Genomic DNA, 22,082 nt, shown 5'->3' on the forward strand with positions numbered 1-22,082 from the left:
ACAGATAGAGTTGGGTGTCATCGGCATACTGATGGCAACCCAGCCCAAAACTCCGGACAAGCTGGGCGAGGGGGCGCATAAAGATGTTGAAAAGCATTGGGGAGAGTATCGCACCCTGAGGTACTCCACACACCAAGGAGTGGCGCGATGACAATTCCCCCCCAAGCGCCACCCTCTGTCCCCGACCAGAGAGAAACGAGCGCAGCCATTGAAGGACTGTGCCCTGGATCCCCACGTCGGCAAGGCGGTGGTCCAGAAGTTCATGATCGACCATGTCGAAAGCTGCTGACAGATCTAGAAGAATCAGCAGCCCCGACCCGCCTCGATCCAGCTGTCTACGAAGATCATAGGGATGCAGAAAAGGGAGGCATGGGGAAGTCGCTGAAATTGGGTACATGAAAAAATTTATGAAATTATACATGTTTATATGTTTGTTTGTTAGTGTTTGTTGTTTGTATTGTCTTATATTATATGTTGAAAAACTAATAAAAAAATTTATAAAAAAAACAAATAAAAAAAACAAATTCTTGAATAAGTTCTAATACTCTTTTAGTGCTTGATTCTGGCTCCTGTAAAGTCAATACCAAGTCATCAGCAAATGCTTTCAATTTGTACTGTTTGGCTCCCACTTGTATACCTTTTACCAATTGGTCCCTTCTAATCATATTTAGCAAAACCTCCAGGAAAAACTTCTATGAACCTTTCCTTTCCTGTACCATAGATATGCGTGCCAGCCAAATCTGTTGTCATGTCCTTCTAATTCTAATGCCTCTTGCTTATCCAATCTCATCCAGTCCCTGATCCATCCCAAACAAGCAGATTCATAATACAATTTAAGGTCTGGGAGGGCAAACCCGCCTCTATCTTTTATATCTGTAAGTATTTTATGTTTTATCCTTTGCCTTTTGCCCCCCCCCCCCAATAAATTTTGAAATCTCTTCCTGTCATTTTTTTAAAACATTCATCTTTCAGGATGACTGGTATTGATTGAAAAAGAAATAGCATTTTTGGCAACACTTTCATTTTGATCGCCGATATTTTTCCTAACAATGAGAGATTCATTCTGCTCCATATTTCTAAATTCCTTTTTACCTCAAGCCAAATTTTTTCATAATTATTTTTAAATAGGTTTATATTTCTTGATGTTAACCAACTCCCTAAATATTTGACCTTTTTATGGACTTCAGTCTCAGTACTTTGCTCTAGTTCTTTCCCCCCTCTTCTTTTAAATTTTAAACTAATAGTATAGTTTTATTCCTATTTAACTTAAATCCTGCCACTTCCCCAGATTTCTGATTTTTTTTCTATTACTTTAGGGACTGAAGTTTTAGGTTCTTCCACTGTTATCACTAGATCATCTGCATATGCTTTTAACTTGAGTTCGCTTTTCCCAGTTTTTACACCTGTAATCTCTTTGTCTGCTCTTATATTTTTGGCAAGTACTTCCAGGACCAGGTTAAACAATAATGGTGATAATGGGCATCCTTTTCTCGTTCCTTTTTGGATCTTTCAATCATCCATTATTACCTGATTTATAATTAATTTTGCTTTTTGTTCTGAATAAATTGCTGCTATTCCTTTTAAAAATTTAGAGCCGCTTCTAATTTGTTCTAGCAGCTTTATCATAAACTTCCAAGAAACATTATCAAAGGCTTTTTCAGCGTCTATAAACATCATAGCTGCTTTCTTTTCATTTTTAGCCTCCAGGTATTCTATTATATTCAAAATATTCCTTATATTCTCCTTCATTTGTCTTCCCGGTAAAAACCCGGCTTGATTTTGAAGTATGTACTCATTTAATTTTTAAAAAAATCTTTTGGCTAAAATATTTGCAAACAATTTGTAATCATTATTTAACAAGGAGATAGGCCTATAGTTTTTGATTTGCAGCAGATCTGCATCTTGTTTCGGGATTACCGTTATATAGGCCTGTTTCCATGTTTCGCCTCATTCATAACATCTTTCAATGGGTTCACTAATTGTTCATTTAGTTTCTTGTAATATTTTGCCGTAAGCCTGCTTCCATGTTTCTGGGATTTCGCCTGTGTTCAATATTTCATTCATAACATCTTTCAATGGGTTCACTGATTGTTCATTTAGTTTCTTGTAATATTTTGCCGTAAAGCCATCCGGGCCTGGAGACTTGCCATTTTTAGAGCTTTTTATTGCCTCAAGTAATTCTTGCATTGTTACCTGGGAGTTAAGAATGTTCCTTTGTTCCTGCCAAAAAAGCTGAAAAACATCTTCATGTATGAGACAACAGCCGCGAGAGTTCTGTAGCACAAGGATGGAAGACTGAAGAAATCCCAACTAAAGAATTATGGCAAGAAAAACTGATGGACTATGCAGAACTGGGAAAACTGACATACAAGCTATGGGACAAGGATAACTGTGACTTTAAAGATGAATGGGAACCCTTTACAAAGTATTTGAAGACACAACAAAGCGAACTGGACTCCTTGGCTGGTTTTGAATAAACATAAACAAACTTTTTATTGATAATAATCAGCTAAATTGAGGATTTATACAACTGTGTAACATGCAGAAAACAGCATTTTTAGAGATATCAAAGACTGGAACTGAGGGAAGTCGGGGGGTGGGGGTGGGTGGGTTCTGTGGGGGGAGGAAGGAAAAATAGGGGTGGGGGAATAAGGATGATATGTTTCTGGATAATATGTTCTGTTTTAATTAAGAGTGGAGAAAACACTTTTAAGCTCTTACACCGACGCCATCTAACACCACAAAAATGTAATCACATTCATTTGTCTTAACCTGCACTTTCTTGGAGGGGTTTTAGTGTTGTTGGCCCCTGTTCCATCTGTGGTGCACCTGTGAGAAAATAAGGCGTTTCTGCTTTGATAAATTAGTCTCATTACATATCAAAGCAGTTTCATGTGTTGTGCAACTGGCTCTGTTTCTCATGAACCATGAAAGAACTTGCAACCTAAGAAACTAACCACATTCCGTCTTGTGCTGGCCTTGCAGCTTTTAACATGGATTTGGAAGAAATTGGATCAGTTGCAACAGATAATATGGACCATTGTGTCCTACTTGAGTAAAACAGGGTAATTTGTTATTGATGAGGGGTTTTTAAATTTTGTAAGATGTTATTATAAGAAGAAGAAAAAATGCCCCCTTTCCCTTATGGGGTACCCAAGAGCCCATATAGAGTCCTTTTTTAGGTTCTCTATCGGTAGGAGAAAATAAGAGGCCAACCAGAGAATATTGAGAAGCAAAGCAGCTAGTAAGCCTGATCTTTATTAACTGTTGCAACAAGGTGCTCACACCCCCACCCCACCCCACCCCATGCTGCAGGTAGGAGGCACCCAGAACAATGGTGTGCAAGGCCTTATATAGACTTTTTAAAATTGCCACCCTGCAGCCCAATACCACCCCTCAATACATCATACATACATCACAGAAGGGGCGGTCTACAACAGAATCCTGTCTGGCAGGAAACCTGTTGATGGGTTTAACTGGCTGTTTACCTGGAGTACCTGGCCATCCTTTTGTGATGATAAATGCTTAATTCCGGAGTGCAGGTCACAGGCTCACCCTATTCATATCTTAAATGTGCCCTTAAGGCAGGATTTGTGAGCAAAGAGACAATGGGGAGGTTTTCCCCCTTTCCTCCCTCCTTGCAGAGAAACATTTGAGGTCAATTTGGGAGAGACACAATGGTTTCAGGACTTGTGTTGCGAAGTCACGCTGCCTAGGCTAGTGCCATGGAGAGGTCACAGTGCTGCTAACACAGCAGTTTGACTTTATCCCTGGAGACACATTCCACACAGATGGATGCCAACAATAATAGTTAAGTAACTACGTCATTTTGCAAAAGCAGAAAGTTGGACAAATAATGTAATCTTTGATGGAAGATGACCTTGCACCTGAACAGAAACAGTACGGAATGTGAAAAGTACAGAACAGGAAATAAAGTTATGCCTTCTTACATCCCTACATGCAAATCATTAGGGATGTAAGCTCTGATCAGCTTGTTAGGGTGTGTTGGCAACATGTGCACTCGATACTCTAGTCTATTTCATCTCTGGGTCCTTGTTCCCATCCCAACCATAAATCTCTGATCTCCTTTGAAAACTTAATAAAAACCCAGCATCAAAAAGATTGGAGTCCATCAGGGATCGGACCTTGAGCAAGTGCAACATGTGGTGCAATAATGGCAAAATAAGGCATATGAACTGTTGGCTGCTAATGCTGAGCTTGCACAATATTTGAGCTCAGTGCTGCTTATGTCTATAGATGTAGATAGGATCCTACTGTTCCTCTTTATTTAGTTGTTTAGTTAATAAGCAGCTAGCTAGAGCTATTGTTTATGCTTGTTTTAGCTTGCCTCTGCTCCAAGCAGCTCTTTGCTTCATGCAAAAATTCTCCTTCCCCTCCACAACACTGCGAGGAAGGCAAAATTGAGCGGTGGCAATTACGGTCAAAGACCAGCTCACGTAACACAATAAAAACAGCGTTCATAAAGATAAAATATACAGTCGGAACAGATTGCGGCATCACCTCAGTCAGGGAAGTAAGGGTCTTCCAGTGAACTTCTTGGTGGAGCAGGAATTAGAAATATCTTCCTCCAAGTCCTGCTGGGGTGTGTATGCTTCCTAATGCTTGAATTCTTTTTCCCTGCAGGTTTCAGCCATGTTGGTCTACCTGGCTGCCCTGCTGGGGCTTTACTTCCTTCGCCGATGGTACAAGGAGAGAAAGACGGTGGAGAACCTGACGGAGAAATATGTCTTCATCACGGGGTGTGACTCTGGCTTTGGAAACCTACTTGCCAGGCAGCTGGATGCCCGGGGCCTGCGGGTGCTGGCAGCCTGTCTCACGCAGACGGGGGCAGAGCAGCTGGGCAAGGCCACCTCAGGGCGCTTGAAAACCACCATTCTGGATGTGAGCAGCACAGAGAGTGTGGCGGCCGCGACGGAGTGGGTGAAAGGGTGCATTGGGAACAAAGGTGAATCTCTATCTTCCTTGTGCTGCCTCTGTGCTATTGGTGGGACGGGGGATCAGAATTGCCTCTCTGTATTCATTTGTAGGCCACTTTCCCCACATAATTTTGTCCAAAGTGGCTCACAACGTGTAAAGAATAAGCATAACAATTCAGAAAATACCTTAGAAATAATCATTATGAGCATTCAATAATAGTTATCAGAGCCAGCTCCAGATATTTGGCGCCTGAGAGCATGGGACACCCCCTCCGGGAATTGTCGTTTGTCAAGGATGCTGAGTTGAAAAGTGGAAACAACATTCCAGTTTGACAGATATTTTCTCTAGTCTTTGGGGTTCCTAAGCTCAGTCACACTCTTGGTGTGGGGAAAGAGAATTGATTGTTTTAACTGCAAAGGGGAAAGAAGAAGAATGATGTGAAAATAGCAGGCAAATTTAACAGAGAAGGACACGGGCATTTTTTTGTTCTTTTGGTTACTTTGGGGGTTTTGCTGCGTGAGGAGTTTCTGAATGCAGCAAAACTCTGGGCAGCAGCAGCGTGGCAAAGCCACTTCCGGCCTGCCCAGGAGGTGGGGTTGCGGGCTTCACGCCCACCCCCCACTTGAGCGGGGGCTGGTTTCAGCCCCCGCGAGAGCAGGGGAATCCCGGCCGTGTCTGCCCCCCCCCCCAGCCAGGCAATCGGCTGGCTGGGGGGGGGGTGCGTGACCTGCCCTATTTAGGGCCTACGCAGAGGGGGCTCGCCCTCTTTTCGCTGGCTAGCCCCCACGTTTCCGCCCGCATATCAGCTGTTTCTGTTTGTCGGAGATCTTATCTGCGTTCCTGGAGCTTTCCTGCCTTGCTTCTTTGTTGCCTTTGTTCTTGAGCTGCAGGGCACCTCGTGGAATATGCTGTAGCTTCACAGAAAAAGCTCCCTTTCTTTTACAGAGAATTTCCAGCATTCGCTGCTGGTGTTGCTTGATTTCTAAACTGCTTGATGTTCAGGAGTTGTTATCTCTAGTTTTGGAGCTGAAACCAATTTAGGGCTTTTCTCCTTCTGGGGGTTTCCCCCTTTGCGCTCCATTCCAGCTGCTGCAGTTTAACACCGGAGCTGTAATTGAGCTAAAATCACTGTGTGTGTGTGTTTGGGTGCTTTCCTTCCAGCATCTCTTTCACGTCTACAGTTTTACAGGGAGCTCTGTGTGTTGCGTTGCACGTTCCCTGCCCTCAGGAGCTTGCCGTGCCTGCTGCTGCATGCCCCCTTCAGAGGAATTTATTCAGCTTTGTGGAGCTTTTTCTGGTGATCCGTTGCTTGCCCTCCTGCAAGGAGCTCAAGGAAGAACGTTTGGCTCCTCTTCGTTATTTCCAGGGCCGTTCGGAGGACGCAGCGCACCCATCCAATCAGGTTTTGCTGTTGGGGTTTCAGGTTTTAGCTAGGGGTTTGTGCAGGGGAGAGTGGTGCAATTAGGCGGAACGGCAGCTGCGGGAGGAGAGCGGGCTGCATTTTGTGCCGGTTGTGTTTCATTTTCTTGCTGGGGTGAGGGGCAGAATTTCTTGTTAAATAATCATTTCAGCAGCATTCCTGAGGGGGTGAGTGGCTTCCGCAGAGCATCGCTTCCTCTACAGGCTATTTTAATTTCGCGCGGAAGTTTAGACTTGGAAAGCCTCGGAAGCAGCTGCGCCGTTGCCGGGCAACCAGCGCGCCCCGGCCGCCATTTCATCCGCCCACGTGCCCTTCCGGGCGGCCGCCATTTTACTATAGGCATTCCACGTGGGAAGTAATTTTACAAACCCTCCCTTTTAAGCTTAACCGGCGAGAAAACCAGGGGAATAATTAACGTTCATAAGGGGTACGTGGGGAATGCCTGCAGGTTTTGCTCTTGAGGCTGCGGAATTTTTCAGTGTTAAAGGGCTAGCGTTAAGTGTTTTCGCACGTGTTCATTGTCGCTAGGCAACGGGAACGCATCACAGCCGCCATTTTGATTGCCCACGGCCTTACAGCAGCAGCCATTTTAGGAGAGGCAAAACCACGTGGGAGCTATCTCCTTTTCGAGTGCCCCTCACTTTCTCGTTGGTTTTAAATTCAAAAGCAATATAAACAAAGGAAATAAACATAAGCAATATAAACAAAGGATGATAGCACAATTATTAAAAGAGCCTAGCTTAAATAAGAGTGCACAAGGGGCAGCAGGGAGCCCTTCTCTTGGTGCATAAGCTTGTATAGAGCTGGCTACAGCGTCTCTGGCTAGGTTGATCTTAGAATTGATATCCTCTAATTAATTTGACTGCTTTTGTTTATACTTACACTCTTGAGAATTTCATTCTGGGAATATACGAAATGCATTTAAATTAAATTGAAGCATTAGTGCACAGTATATTGGAATTCAAATTATTTCATTCAGCTTGCTGTGTTCTAAGGAGCGGTGTCATTTACTCTCTGCCTATGCATTAAGTTTTATAATTTGGTATAGTCAATTCATAGTTATAAGGAAAAAGAGATCCGGGTTTTATATCATTTGATTTATTAAAGGGCTTCTTCGCCTGCAAAATAATCTTTGCATACAGGTTTATAGGGAATCTAAAGTAAATAGCTCATGCCTCTTCTACGTTCATCTCTTTCTGGTATTTCATCTGTTAGTTTGTAAGTATATATTTAATCGGGCAATTTAATTCATTTGGTTGATTTTGATAATAGTGCTTAAGGGCTCTTGGGAGCTTTGCTTTGCTTATAGGTTTGTTGCATAAGTCAATTATCATTTTTCACTGCTGTATTGCTGGGTTACAATTTATAATTCTACCTCTAGCTTGCTGCATAGCTGCTTATATTATCAAAGGTTCTCTTCTGTTAATGATAGACTCAGTATTCCTCTAAATACATTGCTTTGAGGTGTGGGCTGGTATTTTGGACTGCTATCCAGTGCAGATAATACAGAGCTACGGTGATATTGTTTGCAGCTAAATACAATTTGTTGGAGATTAGTTAGGCATCTTTGGGTCCTTTAAACTTACCAGTGCAGACAATACTGAACTACCGTGATACTGCTCGCAGCTCACGCATATAATCCAAGCTAGTTGGTGTTGATTTTACAGAACCAGGCTAATTAAGGGTATCAAACTATGTCTGCTCAAGAGAACCAGCAAAATGCCACTATATCTGGGGTGGCACAAGGGAACCAGGAGGGGTCCAAGGCCTTCGTAGTGCCTAGTAACCCACAGGCTTTGGCACAGTTTTTCAATGCTTTTTAGACATTTTATAGGCAATATAGGCCCGCAGACCAGGTGGCAGCGGCACCTCTGGCGCTCACCCAAGAATGCATCCCGGATACGCCACCTAACGTTGTGGACTGCCCTGGCACCTCCGCGGCCACCGCAGCAGTGCTGAGAGCAGCCAATGATTCAACAGTGGGTCCTGTGTCCAAGATGGGTCAGGGTAGCCTCCTGTGCCCTGCAACCCACAGGCCTAGTCAGTGTTTCCTCTACTTTTGAAACCTTTTACCAGCAATTCAGGCCCATGGTTACTGCGGCCTCTCCCCAAATAGTGAGTTCTTCCGTCCAGTAATGAGGAGCTCCCTTGCACTTTGGCCTCCTTATTTAGGGTTCCACATTCGGGTAGCAATCCATTTATGCATCCTCACACATAATTACAGTCTACGTGTCCCTGGGTTTCCAATGACAGATCCTCGGGAGGTAGGGCTCATGCTCACAATTATAACCTTTCTGCCTCTCAGTATACCCCAGACTTTCCCAGTATTCTACAGCATTCACAACCTCAGTCTTTACCGCGGAAGGGGGCTCCGAAACATCATCGGACGAAGAGACGCAGGGGCAACAGGAAGTGGCAGCGGCTGCAGAACAGCACCAGTCTCCAATGATGGGCAAGGGAGAAAGAAGTCTAAGTAAGAAGAAGCATTCGGCCAAGAAGAGCAAAAGAAGTAAGCCTTCTGATGCCGAGGACGATTCAGAAAAGCTTCCTGCTGCCCACCACCTGCTGGGTTCCGAGCGACCAGAATGACTGGATGGAGCATATGGTTCCCTATGTGGAAAAAGGAAAGTTGGAAAATTTGAAGCTAAGCGAGTCCCTCACCATGAGGTTTGCTGGGAGTACAACACGGGTGTGTGCCAGGGGCCAAATTGTTAGTATGCGCATGAAGGTGAGAAGTGCCTAGGTAACCTCCCAGCATCTTCATGTTTTAAAGGTAAACAGCCTTTCCGGGCAGCAGGGGGCATTTCCACCAGCGGTCTTGAAAAGCTCACAAACCCACCAAAAGGAACAGCCACAAACTGGTATGAATTTGGCCCTTGACTGTGGTGTTCTCTTCTGTTAAGCTCTCACCTCTTAGAACCCTTCTCGATAAATACCCTAAAATAGAGGCAGCAAAGTACCCTGGGAAAGAGTTTCTCTTATGGCTTCAAGATCCTCGTTTCATTACCCCCTAACTCAGGGAACCCCCCCCCCAAACCAAAGAATCAGTTTGGGAAATGCCAGCTATTGCAAAAAGAAATTAAAGAAATTTCTGGCCGGGAGGGTGGCCGGCCCCTCCAGGGAGCCACCTATAGCGGGTTGACTCATTTCACCTTTAGGCATTGTCCCCCCATAGACTCCAGGAGAGTATCCTATGATCCACAACCTACCCTACCCTAGAGGTGGCTCAGTCAATGATGCAATACCACAGAAGCCTTGTTCTTTGAAGTATGCCTCCTTTGATCAGGCTATAAAGCGTATGCGCAGGTTCAGCAGGGGCGCGCTTTTGGCTAAGTGCGCCATTGAGTCGACTTTCCGTCTCCTGCCAATTCACCCGGAGGAATTTCTATGGCTAGGTTTTAGATTTGAGGGGGCTTATTCCATAGACAAATCTATGCCTATAGGGTGCTCAGTAGCTTGTGCAGCCTTTGAGTCATTTAGTGCAATTTTGGACTGGGCTTCACTTTAGAACTGGTTCTGAAGGGGTGACCCATTACCTTGATAACTCTCCCCCCCCCATCATTAGTAATAGCCCTGAGTGCGCTTCTCTAGAGGCTTTCACCTCCCTGGCTGAGGAGCTTGGGGTACCTTTGGTGGCGGACAAAACAGAGGGTCCAGTTTTGACCATAACTTATTTTGGGTATTGAATTGGACACAATTGCACAGACATCCCGCCTACCAAGGGAGAGGCTAGCATTAATTCTGCAACTTCCCCTCAAGAAGATCACCCTTGGCCAGAGTCAATTCACGCTTTGGTCACCTCAACTTTGCATGCTGGGTAGTGTTCCCTGGCCGCCCCTTTTGTGGGCGATTGGCTAAGCTGTCAGCGGGACTGCGTGCTCCGCAACACTGAGTGCGCCTCTCTAAAGTGGTCAAGTCAGACCTGAAGGTTGGGTTGAAGTTCCTGGAAAAGTACAATGGCATTTGCGTGCTGACGAGTTCAGGAATCACCAGGTATGCTTCTGGACCGACAATCAAACGGTTGTCAGTGTCCTCTCAAAGCAATTATCACACTCTCCTAGAGTGGCAGATCTGCCCCGGACCTTTGTCCTTTTGTGCTTAGAATTAAACATCTATTTCTCTACCAAATTTACCCCTAGGGTTAACAATGACATCACGGATGCTCAGGCGCAGCAAATTGCCACAGCCATTCCGGGAACACATTTGGAGCTTTGGGAACGTGATGTCCTGAAGGGAGTATTAGCTTCAGGAGCCCCGTCCATGCTTAGATCCTATAAAAAGGCTTGGTTGGACTTTATGGAGTTCCAAGGCAAACAAACAAACAAACAAACAAACAAATAACTAACTAAATAAATCAATAAATAAGAATAATAAATAAATGAATGAATAAATGCTAGGCTTGACACACCTCAAGGCAAATTAGAAAATCCTAGGCTTGACACACCTCCTACCAAGGCTGAAGCTCTGCAATACTTGGTACATTGGAGGGTGCTGGGTCATGCAGCAAAGACTCTTAAACATCCAGTAGGTGGCAATCTCCCTTGTTCTGTAAGGTTGTTTAATCCATAGACCCTGGTGTGGACTTCTTAATGTGAAGTTTTTTAATGTGTGATATTTTAGTGTATGTTTGATTTCTTGGAAGCCGCCCAGAGTGGCTGGGGAAACACAGCCAGGTGGGCGGGGTACAAATAATAAATTATTATTATTATTACTATTATTATTGTTGTTGTTGTAGGGCTGGCGCAGGCTGCAGCCTCCTAAAAAGTGATGGTAGAAGGCCCTTATGACATTCTATGCCAATTCCAAAATAATAAAATAAAATAAAAATAATAAAAATAAAATAAAATAAGAAGTATCTGTTGGTCCGAGGACAAGGCCCGGTTATTTTCAGCTGCATACTCCATTGCCTTTGGCACTATGCGCATTGGCGAAGTGGTTTGTAAGGGCCAACCAGAATCCGCTGTCCGGGGTTAGTTTGAGAGACCTGACCTTGTTCAGATCCAATTTAGTCCTGCATGTCCAATGTTCCAAAACCGATCAGCGGTAAAGGACACTAAACATTTCATGTACGTGAGACCAACCGTCTCAGGTCCATTCCTTATACATTTGGATGGCTCCCGCCTTGCACGGCATCAGTCCACGCGCATTATGCAAAGAGAGATTGCTGCCTGCGGTTTATCCTCAGCTGAATTCGCGGCTAACTCCTTTAGGATTGGGGCCGCCACCGCAGCACTGCATTTGGGACTCTCAGCTGAAAGGATGAAGGACTTGGGGGCAGTGGAAGTCTGATGCATTTAAGGGATATATTCGTAAGACCTTGTGATTGTTCACAGTATACTTGACCTGGCTTCGTTACCTTCTTTTGCTTTCAGGTGACGTTGTGGTGCCCATTTGGATTATAGGCCCTGCACTGTCCACTGGGATAGAAACCATGCCGTTAACGGGGACCCTAGGGTGCAGGAGCTATGAGGGCGCGCATCTGGATAATCGGGCACAGCATTGTGCATTGGGCCAGGGTCCACGCCATCAATTCCGGTCTCGGGCCGCACCTTAACTACATCAATATATCTTGGATCTCTCGGAGGGGAATGCGCTGGGCCGGAATGTTGCCCGCAATTAGGGCCAGAGCGGCAGCGGAGGGCCCCCAGATGCTTTCGTTACCCAATTAGGCGAAAAGGATTTAGCTTACAGAAAGGCAGTCGACTTGATGTGGCATATCTTTAGTGACTTTGAGGAACTTAAGGCCTCTTATCCAAACATCACCATTCTTGGGGCCTTGTTGATGGAAAGCTGGGTTTGGAGAGAGAGCAGGTGCCCGATAGCCACAAATAGGGCTAGGAAAGCCTTGGATCTTGCGGTGGTGCGTAGAGTGGCAGCCCTGGGTGGGTGGGTCATTGACCACCCGGGCAACTGCGAGGCCCTCTACCGGCTTGATAGCGTGCATCTTTCGGATGCGGGAAATGATATTTGGCTTGATGGCGTGCATCTTTCAGATGCGGGAAATGACATGTGGCTTACTGATATACCAAAGGGGGTAAGGGATTGGTTTCAGGCATGAGAGTATTGGCGGCGAGCGATTGCTCGTGTGGCGGTAGGCATTGGTAAGAAGGGGTTAAGAGGATGTGGGGGGGGAGGAACGCCATCACCTCCCCCCAGTGAGCGAAGGGTGGTCCGTTAAAGGACTCTGGGGGGCGTGGCCCTGTCCGAAGCCTATGGAGGTGTGGGCCAAAGGCACGCCCCAGAGCGGTGACCCGGGGGAGCTCCTAGTCGACGTGCCTCGGCAGGAGACTCCCCCGATATAGTGTTAACCCTTCCCCGTGTCTCCAGCAAATGGGCTGGAGCTGGATAGTCGCTAGGACCAATGCCTAAGCCAATGCCTCTCATTCCTGAATTCAATAAAGTTGTGGCCTAATTTGCCTATTTAACCTTAAACTATGGTGTCTCGTGTCTTTATTTATCCTGGTGGGGGGCGGGAACTCGCCACGCAAAGCCACTTCCGGCCTGCCCAGGAGGTGGGGTTGCGGGCTTCACGCCCACCCCCCACGTGAGCGGGGGCTGGTTTCAGCCCCCGCAAGAGCAGGGGAATCCCGGCCGTGTCTGCCCCCCCAGCCAGCCAATCGCCTGGCTGGGGGGGTGCGTTACCTGCCCTATTTAGGGCCGACGCAGAGGGGGCTCGCCCTCTTTTTGCCGGCTAGCCCCCACGTTTTCCCACCCTCCCTCCCTTTAGGTAGGCTTTAGGTAGGTCTCTGACTTTGCTATGGACTTCGGTCCGTCACCGCAAGGGGCATGGTAGGAATTTTTCCCAATTCGCAATTTCAGCCATTTGGTTTTTCGCCTACCTCGTAGCAACTCGTCACAACTTTTCGGCATTGGCGGTAGGCATTGGTAAGAAGGGGTTAAGAGGATGTGGGAGGGGGGAGGAACGCCATCACCTCCCCCCAGTGAGCGAAGGGTGGTCCGTTAAAGGACTCCGGGGGGCGTGGCCCTGCCCGAAGCCTATGGAGGTGTGGGCCAAAGGCACACCCCAGAGCGGTGACCCGGGGGAGCTCCTAGTCGACGTGCCTCGGCAGGAGACTCCCCCGATATAGTGTTAACCCTTCCCCGTGTCTCCAGCAAATGGGCTGGAGCCGGATAGTCGCTAGGACCAATGCCTAAGCCAATGCCTCTCATTCCTGAATTCAATAAAGTTGTGGCCTAATTCGCCCATTTAACCTTAAACTATGGTGTCTCGTGTCTTTATTTATCCTGGTGGGGGGCGGGAACTCGCCACACAACCCCAGAATCCCAACCCACAACACACAGCAGCCACTGTGCCACACTATAGACCCCCATGCCGCCCTATGCCCCCCCTATAAGGGCAGACCCCCCTACAAGGGCAGACCCCCCCATGCTACTGCTGGGCAGGAAAGAAAGGGAGAGAAAAGCAAGCAAGCTTTTTCATTGTGATTGACAATAAATTGGGGGTGGGGGCTTGTATGCAAATCAGCAGCCTGCCGCCACTGTAGCTGCTGGGCAAATTAGCAAAGTCCTTTCCCGGATCTCATCCTTTGCAAGTCTTGCTTTCACCACTGCCAAGCATACACAAATGTCTGCTCCGCTATTACAAGGAAGGCATTGCTGGCTTGGCTGGAGAAATTGCCTCTCCCTCTGCCCTCACCTCTGCCCACCCACAAGGAGGGTTCTCAGCAACAGCTTGGCCAGGTGACGTGTGTGTCTTGGTGGGGTTTCCACTTGTCCCTTGTATTAGGGGATTGCCCCTTATTTCAAGGGAAAATGCTGCATAATAATAATAATAATACCTTTATTGTCAATGTACAACCTGTGTACAATCAAATTAACCGAGCCTCCCCTCCCCCCAAACACTCAATCTCATTGCACTCTGTGTGCTTGTCGCAGAACACACCAACCCCCAAAAATCAATTGTGCTATATTATTTTCCGTTCAGCAGCCTAACAGTCCACAGATAGAAACTGTTTTTTAGCCTGTTAAGGGATGTAGTTTGTCCCTTATGTCTGCCTTGCTTTCTCCCCGTACCCCCACCTCCTCTGCTGAGCTCAGCTGCTCCCTCCCATCTCTACCAGAGCTGTTACCTCTCTCCTGCCTATCCACTTTCCATTTCTCTCTCTTGGTCTCCCCTTTTCCCTACCTTACCCTCTCCTGTTACACTAAATCCAGTCAGAGACACAGCTGTGGCCCAATGGAAGGCAGCAGCGGATGGCGAGTGTTTGGGGATGGAATGGAATGTGGATCCACATTCCTTTTACATGCTTCCCTGACCCTGTTCCTTTACAGAGGGTAGGATGGATATTTCAAACCTATTCTTTAGGTACCAAAGAAAACCCCTCCCCCAGAAAACCCACGAAAATTCAAGAAACTGTCACAATCCTAAATTCACTTTCAGCCTGATCCTTTGAAAATAGAAATAAGTCCCAATTAGTTCCGTTTAATTTACTTTCAAATAGGTATGCAGCTAATTGAAGCCTTAAAATGGTTGTTGTTTTAGTTATTTCAATAAATTGATGCCCAGTACTATGTACTGTTAAGAACAGGTTGAAAAATGAAGCACACATGTCACCCTAGTGGTTGGATGAAGTTGTCGGTCTCTGATGCATGTGTGTGATACAAGCTACATGGAAAGGGACGTTGGAGGCAAAGTTCTGTGAGGAAGAGAAACAGAATTTGTTGCTGTCTTCACCCCTCTTTCATTTTGGGGCTCGGTTTCTATATTTACAATTCTTCTGATAAGCAGAAATTCAGCACGTGGGGAGGATGTGAGTCATAGGAATTAATGTGCATTGCTAACTGAGATCCATAAATTTCATTGAGTCTACTCTATGGGTATGGCCAGCACTGGAAACACCCCATTGTAAAGGATAGCTTTGAAGTCATTTCTGCACCAGGTAATTTTTAGCCTCCCAATTCTCCCCAATGTCCCATATTTTGCCTGACCTGTCCCTTATTCTGTTCGACCAAAGGTAGCAACCCTAGTGTGTGGGGATTGCTTCAGCTGTTTAAAAATGTCACTTCAGTTGTGCTGTGCTCAGCCTGTGGCCTCAACACTGCTTGCATTGCACCACCAGCAGTGACAACTTGGCCCCACAACCATCGGAGCCAAGGGCCATGGATACCATGCAGCATACATGGTCCTGACACCAAATTTTGTGGGAGTTGGCCCCTAAGCCCTGCAGCTTGCTGCTGTGAAGCAACCACCTTACCAGGCCTCATGCAAGGGCCAGCCCTCCTAAGCACAAACATGTGATGGCCTTATTTGTTAGGGTTGCTAATAGGAAAACATCTGTTCTTTCTCCACACAGGGCTTTGGGGCCTGGTGAACAACGCAGGCACAGCTCTACCATCAGGTCCCAACGAATGGCTGACCAAAGATGACTTTGCAAAGGTGATCAATGTCAACCTTCTTGGGATGATTGATGTGACGCTACACATGGTGCCTCTGGTGAGGAAAGCCAGAGGGAGGGTGGTCAATGTGTGCAGTTCGATGGGACGCCTGGCCTGCTTTGGAGGTGGTTACTGCCCATCCAAGTTTGGTGCGGAAGCCTTCTCTGACAGCCTGAGGTAAACAGAGCAGCTCGTTAATGTCCTCTTCTGCTTGCTTTAGTGCAACATCTGCCATACTCCCTAACCACTTGCCAGGCTGGAAGTGGCTGATGAGAGTCCTCCTGGTTTAGTTGCTAGGTCTGGGGAAAGTGGGCTGCAGGGAAGAAAGAGCTGGGAAATATGGCAGCTGCCCAGGGCTTTGCCCAAGACTCGCACAACTTGAGATGAATGTATCCAGGCACAGGCCATGTCCACATCTGGCCTTGAACCAAACTTTTCAAATCACAAGCCTGCAATTGGATGTGTGGCTCTCAGTCCAGGACCTTCTCATTAATGGTGAACATGCTATGAATGTCCCCCTGTTTTCCTTAGAATAGTTTGGGCCCAACATGCTCTATAGAAATGTTGATTACCATGTTGAAAAGTGTGTGCTCTTTCCAACTATTTAAAGGTAAAGGGACCCCTGACCATTAGGTCCAGTCGTGACTGACTCTGGGGTTGCGGCGCTCATCTCGCTTTATTGGCCGAGGGAGCCGGCGTACAGCTTCTGGGTCATGCTACCAGCATGACTAAGCTGCTTCTGATGAACCAGAGCAGTGCACAGAAACACCGTTTACCTTCCCGCTGGAGCGGTACCTATTTATCTACTTGCACTTAGATGTGCTTTCGAACTGCTAGGTTGGCAGGAGCAGGGACCGAGCAACAGGAGCTCACCCCGTCGCGGGGCTTTGAACCACTGACCTTCTGATCGGCAAGTCCTAGGCTCTGTGGTTTAACCCACAGTGCCACCCATGTCCCTTCCAACTATTTATGTACCACTTAATTATCAAAGTGTGGGACTGAGCAGTTATCTGTAGATATGCAATGCCCAGGCTCACGTAGCAGGGAGCTCACTTTGGGGCTGCTAACACTGCGGTTTGACTTCACCCACAGAGGCACACTCCATTCTCTCTTGATGCCAACAGCTAAGCTGTGAATGTGTAGCTTTTGGAGAGAAATTCTGTGTGACATCTTCTCATGGTTGTTTGCACTGTAATCTTCTTCTGCACAAAGGAGGTTTGGCAGAACCCTTAAATGCTCCTTTTTTAGAACACGGGGTCCCAGAACCCAAAAAACAGGGTCTTGTTCCTTTGCTACATGTGACCTGCCTTGCCCTCTTAACAAGAAGACTGGGCAGAGATGGCAGAGGCTGCAGGGAGGAGGGTGGGAAGCAGCCCTGGCAGAAAAGGCTCCTTGCTCTCTGCAGCAACTTTCCCCCTTTGAAGCATGTCCTCATGACTGTCTCTTAATACAACTGGTGCTGTGTCATACACAATCCTCTCCTGGGTAGGGCGTATCCTGGCTCCTGCAAGAGGGCAGAAGGCAGGGGAGCTGCTTTTCCCATCTTTTATTTCTCCTCAATTTTGGATTTCTTTTTTTTTTAAAGAAAGATGTTCCTAGCCATGGACCCAAGTTCCTGACCTGCATTCCTGACCTATGACTCAGTAGGCAATGATGTTTCTTCTTTTATTCCTCTGCATTTCAGGCGAGAGCTCCATCCTTTTGGAGTCCAAGTCAGCATTATTGAACCTGGTGGTTTCCAAACAAACATTTTCACACAAGCAGTAGAGAATTTAAAGAAAGTATGGAACCGAGTGCCATCTGACATCAAAGAAGTCTATGGGGAACAGTACTTGGAGAACTGTGAGTAGACGTGGAGGGGATTTCAGCATGGTTTGCATTTTCCTGCAAACTTACCCAATTCACACTCATGAAGCAATACATTAACCAATACATAGCACTGCTTAGGAATTCAAACTCCTCTAAATTTAGCAACTAGTTCTATAAATCAACAATGTGTACAAAAATGTGCATATTAGAGAGAAATTGGCATCAAAAGTATACACAAAAGCACACTAAGGAAATTGACCACAATAAACAAAAATGCACTATGCAAGGAAATAATGTTTGCTAAAATGTGTATATTGTGAAAACTGAAATGCTGATGACTTTCAAAAATCATAAACTGAAATGAGGAGAACCAAACTCAAAGATTTTGGAGATATTGAAACTGAGAGAAACCAAAATGGACAGGTTCATCCATTGTAGATTTAAATCTTTTGAGAATGTGTTCTGTTTGAAGCCTCCAAAATAGTTCCAGATGCATCTGCTTTGATTTAGTTCTTCTAGGGAGAGGTATCTAGAAGCTAACCAGTCCATTCAGCTCCCAAAAGATTTAGGTTACCCCCTACATTTACAGCACTAACTTCTGTTTGCTTCATATTTCTCACACACAGATTTCAAAATTGGCCAAGATATCTTTAACACTTCCAACAGCAAGCTTCACCTGGTCACTGATTGTATGGAACATGCCCTGACATCCTGCTCCCCTCGCACTCGCTACTCTGCAGGCTGGGATGCAAAGTTCTTGTACATTCCTGCATCTTACTTTCCAACGTCCATCGTTGACTTCGTGGCGAGCTGCATTCAGCCCAAACCTGCTCAAGCTGTATAGATTGCTTTGAAGAAAAACCTTTACAGTTGTCCAAATGAGCCAACAATCTGTGGATGGAACACAAGCCTAATTGCATCTTGATGTTTACGTTTTTATTTTGCTTGTTTATGCAAAATAGAAAAGGCGACAAACAAACAAACTTTTGCAAGCAGTATACATTGCTTCGAAGAAAAATATTAGTTATATTGCCAAAGGGAAAGCCAATAGATGGTGTTCCTGTTTTCAGTTTAGCTTATACTGTATGTTATGGCTATCAGGTGGTTGCTCGAGAGCGATCAGGCAAGATGCCTCACTGGTCTTTTCAAAAGCTTTATTATTAGTGCTAAAACCTTTACACTGCAGAATGCCTCTATTCCATGTCTTGCTCACTCACTAGCAGAATCTGAGAGTGGGCGGTCCTTAAACTTTCCCCAACAGAGTAGTTTCTTGACCCCCAGCCGACGCCTCCCCTCTCTGCGCGATAGCCTACTGCGCAAGGAAGGCTTGGGTAAAGGGGGACCTCCCACCTCTCCGCTTTGCTCAGGCAAGGTGTCCTGGCACTGCCTTGCCTCCTCCGAACCCTGCAGCTCCTCCCCACTAGAGGCGTGGCTTCCTTCCTCCGCTGAGGAAGTGCTGCTTCCCACGATTTTTGGAGGCTCTCTGTAATCCATCTGCCTTTCCCCCGCTTTCTGAGCTGATGGCAGTTCCCTGACATCCACCTCCTCCTCAAGACCCCCCTCCTCATTGGTAAGGTCTCTAACCGTCTCTTCCACTCGAGCGTTGGCAGGTGATGGAGGAAAACCCCGGAAAGAACAGTCATCATCCTCTGTGGATTCAAAAACTGTTTCCCATCCTCTCGGGTCCCTTCCAGCTGGTTGGACGTCCCAGTCAGATTCTTCTCCCTCGGACAATTCCCTGACCTCATCCCCGCAGCCTTCCTCCTCCCCTGAAGATAGGAAACCTACGAAGTCCCCTTCGTCGTCCGTGGGTCCGAACACCTCCTTCAAGAACCTCGCTTGGGGTTTAGGCTTATGTGGGAACAAAGCATGGAACTCCTCCACCAGATATTCCTCTGCGATGGATCCTGCGGGAACCCACGTGTTTTCTGAGCTGGGTTCTCCCTCCCAGGCCACCAAGTGCCCTCTCCACCTGGAATCAAGTATTTCTGTTGCTTCATTACAACGTTCCCTCTCCTCTGCATGTGGATGGGTGGACATCCCTCCCTCCCTCCCTGGGAAGCCCTGCCCCTCCCTGTAATGCGAAAGCAGGGACCTATGGAACACCGGATGTATCCTCATGCTGTCTGGCAATTTCAGCCTGAACGTCACTGGGTTGACCTGCTGGATTACCTCAAAAGGCCCCAGCTATCTAGGCTGCACCCCCCTTTTAAGGGCAACCCCTGGGATGACAACCACACCCTGTCCCCCACCTGTATGACCTTCCCTGGCCTGCGGTGCCTGTCTGCCTGCCTTTTATAGACTTCTTTCGCCCTCTCCAAATTTAGCTGTAGTTGTTGGTGCAAAGCCTCCATCTCTTCTGCAAATTGCTCTGCAGCTGGCACACTCCATTCCTCGTCTCCATGCCCTGGGAAAGCCCTGGAATGACACCCATAGTTGGCCATAAAGGGGCTCATCCACATGGACACATGTTCAGTGTTGTTATATGCAAACTCAGCTAGTGCCAATTTCTCCACCCAATCATTCTGCCTCTCACTGGTACTGCTGCAATATGCTGTTCGCTCTCTCGGCCTGTCCATTGGTTTCTGGGTGCCTAGCTGTCGAGAAGCTCACCTCTACCTGCAGCAGGCTCATGAGTTTACGCCAGAACCGCGAGGTAAACTGTCTTCCGCGATCAGATATAACCCTCAGTAGAGTCCCATGCAGCCTAAAAATGTGATCCACGAACAGCCTGGCTGTCTCCTCGGCTGACGCCGCATGAGAGCAGGTCACAAAGTGACACATTTTGGTCAGTAGATCGACCACCACCATCACCGCTGTCTTTCCCCTTGACTTGGGCAGATCTGTCATAAAATCAATGGACACCACCTCCCAGGGCCTCCCTGGTGTCGGTAAGGGTTCCAGCAACCCCGCTGGTGCTGCTCTTTCCCGTTTGGCCCTCTGACACCTGTCACACCCTTGGACATATTCGCATACATCTTCCCTTACCTTGGGCCACCAGAACTGTCTGGTGACTAATAGCATGGTCTTATGCTGCCCAAAATGCCCGGCTGTGGGGTTGTCATGGAGTGGGGTTGTCATGGAGTGGGGTTGTCACAGTCCCCCTTTGTAGTACAAGAGCCCTCCTTTTTCCTCGAAACCCCCATTTCCCCCTTTCCATCTCGTGAGTTCCCTGATTTTTGTCTGAGCGAACTCAGAGTGTCTGGTGAACCCCACCAGTTCCTCCTCCCCTGCCAGTGCTCCCCCAAATGACCATCGTTCTTCTTGGAACATTTGCCTGGCCACAGGTGGTCCTTCTCCTTCCATGTACTCAGGTTTCCTGGAAAGTGCGTCTGCTCTCACATTCTCCCCCCCCCCCCCAGGGACGTATTGTATCTTAAAGTGATATTGTGAGAACGTCTCCGACCATCGGACATGTCTCTGGTTAAGCACGCGCGCTGTCCGCCAGTATTCCAGGTTCTTGTGGTCCATTTGGACCTGGATCTGGTGCTGCGCCCCAATCAAAAAGTGTCTCCACTGCCTAAAGGCCACATAAATGGCCAGCAATTCTTTGTCATAAACAGTATAATTTTGCTCTGACTTGCTCAGTTTCTTGGAGAAAAATGCACAAGGCCTCCAGTCCTCCCCAGGTCCTTGTTGCAACAGCACTGCTCCGATGTCTTGGTCTGAAGCGTCCGTCTCCACCCTCAGAGGCTTCCCAGGATCCACGTGCAGGAACTGCTCCTCAGATGCGAAGTCCTTTTTTAACCTTTCAAAGGACTGCTGCACTTCCTTGGGCCACGCAAACTTCTTCTTGCCACTGAGACAATCAGTTATGGGTGCTGTCAAGTGTCCAAAGTTCTTGATGAACTTCCTGTAGAAGTTGCTGAAACCCAGGAACTGCTGCACATCCTTCTTGGTCTTGGGGCTCTTCCACTCCAGCACTGCTTTTACCTTCTACGGGTCCATGGCCAATCCCTTGTCCGACAGTCGGTACCCCAGGAACTCGACCTCCCGAGCATGGAACTGGCATTTCTCCAGCTTGACCCACAACTGATGCTTCTTCAATCTCTCTAGCACCTGCCTGACCTCTTTCACGTGCTGTGCTTCATTCTCTGAGATTAAAACGTCATCCAAAAAGGTCACACAATTCTTGTACAGCAGGAGACCCAACACGTGGTGCATAAAGGCTTGAAAGCAGGCGCTGCCCCCTTGTAATCCCAACGGCATGGCAAGATATTCAAATGCCCCCAGGGGTGTGAACATGGTCGTCTTCCATTCGTCTCCCTCTCTCACTCTAATCAGATTGTACGCCCCCCTGAGGTCCAGCTTGGTAAAAATTTTCTCCTGCCTAACACGCGTCAAAACATCGTCAATTCTGGGCATGGGAAAGACTATGGGTTCCGCCATGGAATTAATGATCCGATAATCCACGACTAAGCGGGGTTGGTTACTCCCCTTCTTGTCCACAAAGAATACTGGGCTTCCCCCTACAGCCTTGGATTCCCTTATAAAACCCCTCTTTAAGTTCTTGTCAATA

At 47.1% G+C, this 22,082-nt stretch overlaps 1 protein-coding gene across 1 annotated transcript in view; it reads left to right on the plus strand.

Moving 5' to 3' along the window:
* LOC128405401 (retinol dehydrogenase 7-like) overlaps positions 1–18,554 on the plus strand; it is a 54,702-nt gene extending 36,148 nt beyond the window's left edge. The window contains exons 2-5 of the mRNA XM_053371992.1: positions 4,645–4,966; positions 15,673–15,931; positions 17,439–17,596; positions 18,190–18,554. Coding sequence (XP_053227967.1) covers positions 4,654–4,966; positions 15,673–15,931; positions 17,439–17,596; positions 18,190–18,407 — 948 coding nt within the window. The 5' untranslated portion in view covers positions 4,645–4,653 and the 3' untranslated portion in view covers positions 18,408–18,554. The remainder of the gene's footprint in view (positions 1–4,644; positions 4,967–15,672; positions 15,932–17,438; positions 17,597–18,189) is intronic.
* The last annotated feature ends 3,528 nt before the right edge of the window (positions 18,555–22,082 follow it).

The sequence above is a fragment of the Podarcis raffonei genome, chromosome 2 (genome assembly GCF_027172205.1).
Source record: "Podarcis raffonei isolate rPodRaf1 chromosome 2, rPodRaf1.pri, whole genome shotgun sequence".
NCBI classification, from domain to species: domain Eukaryota; kingdom Metazoa; phylum Chordata; class Lepidosauria; order Squamata; family Lacertidae; genus Podarcis; species Podarcis raffonei.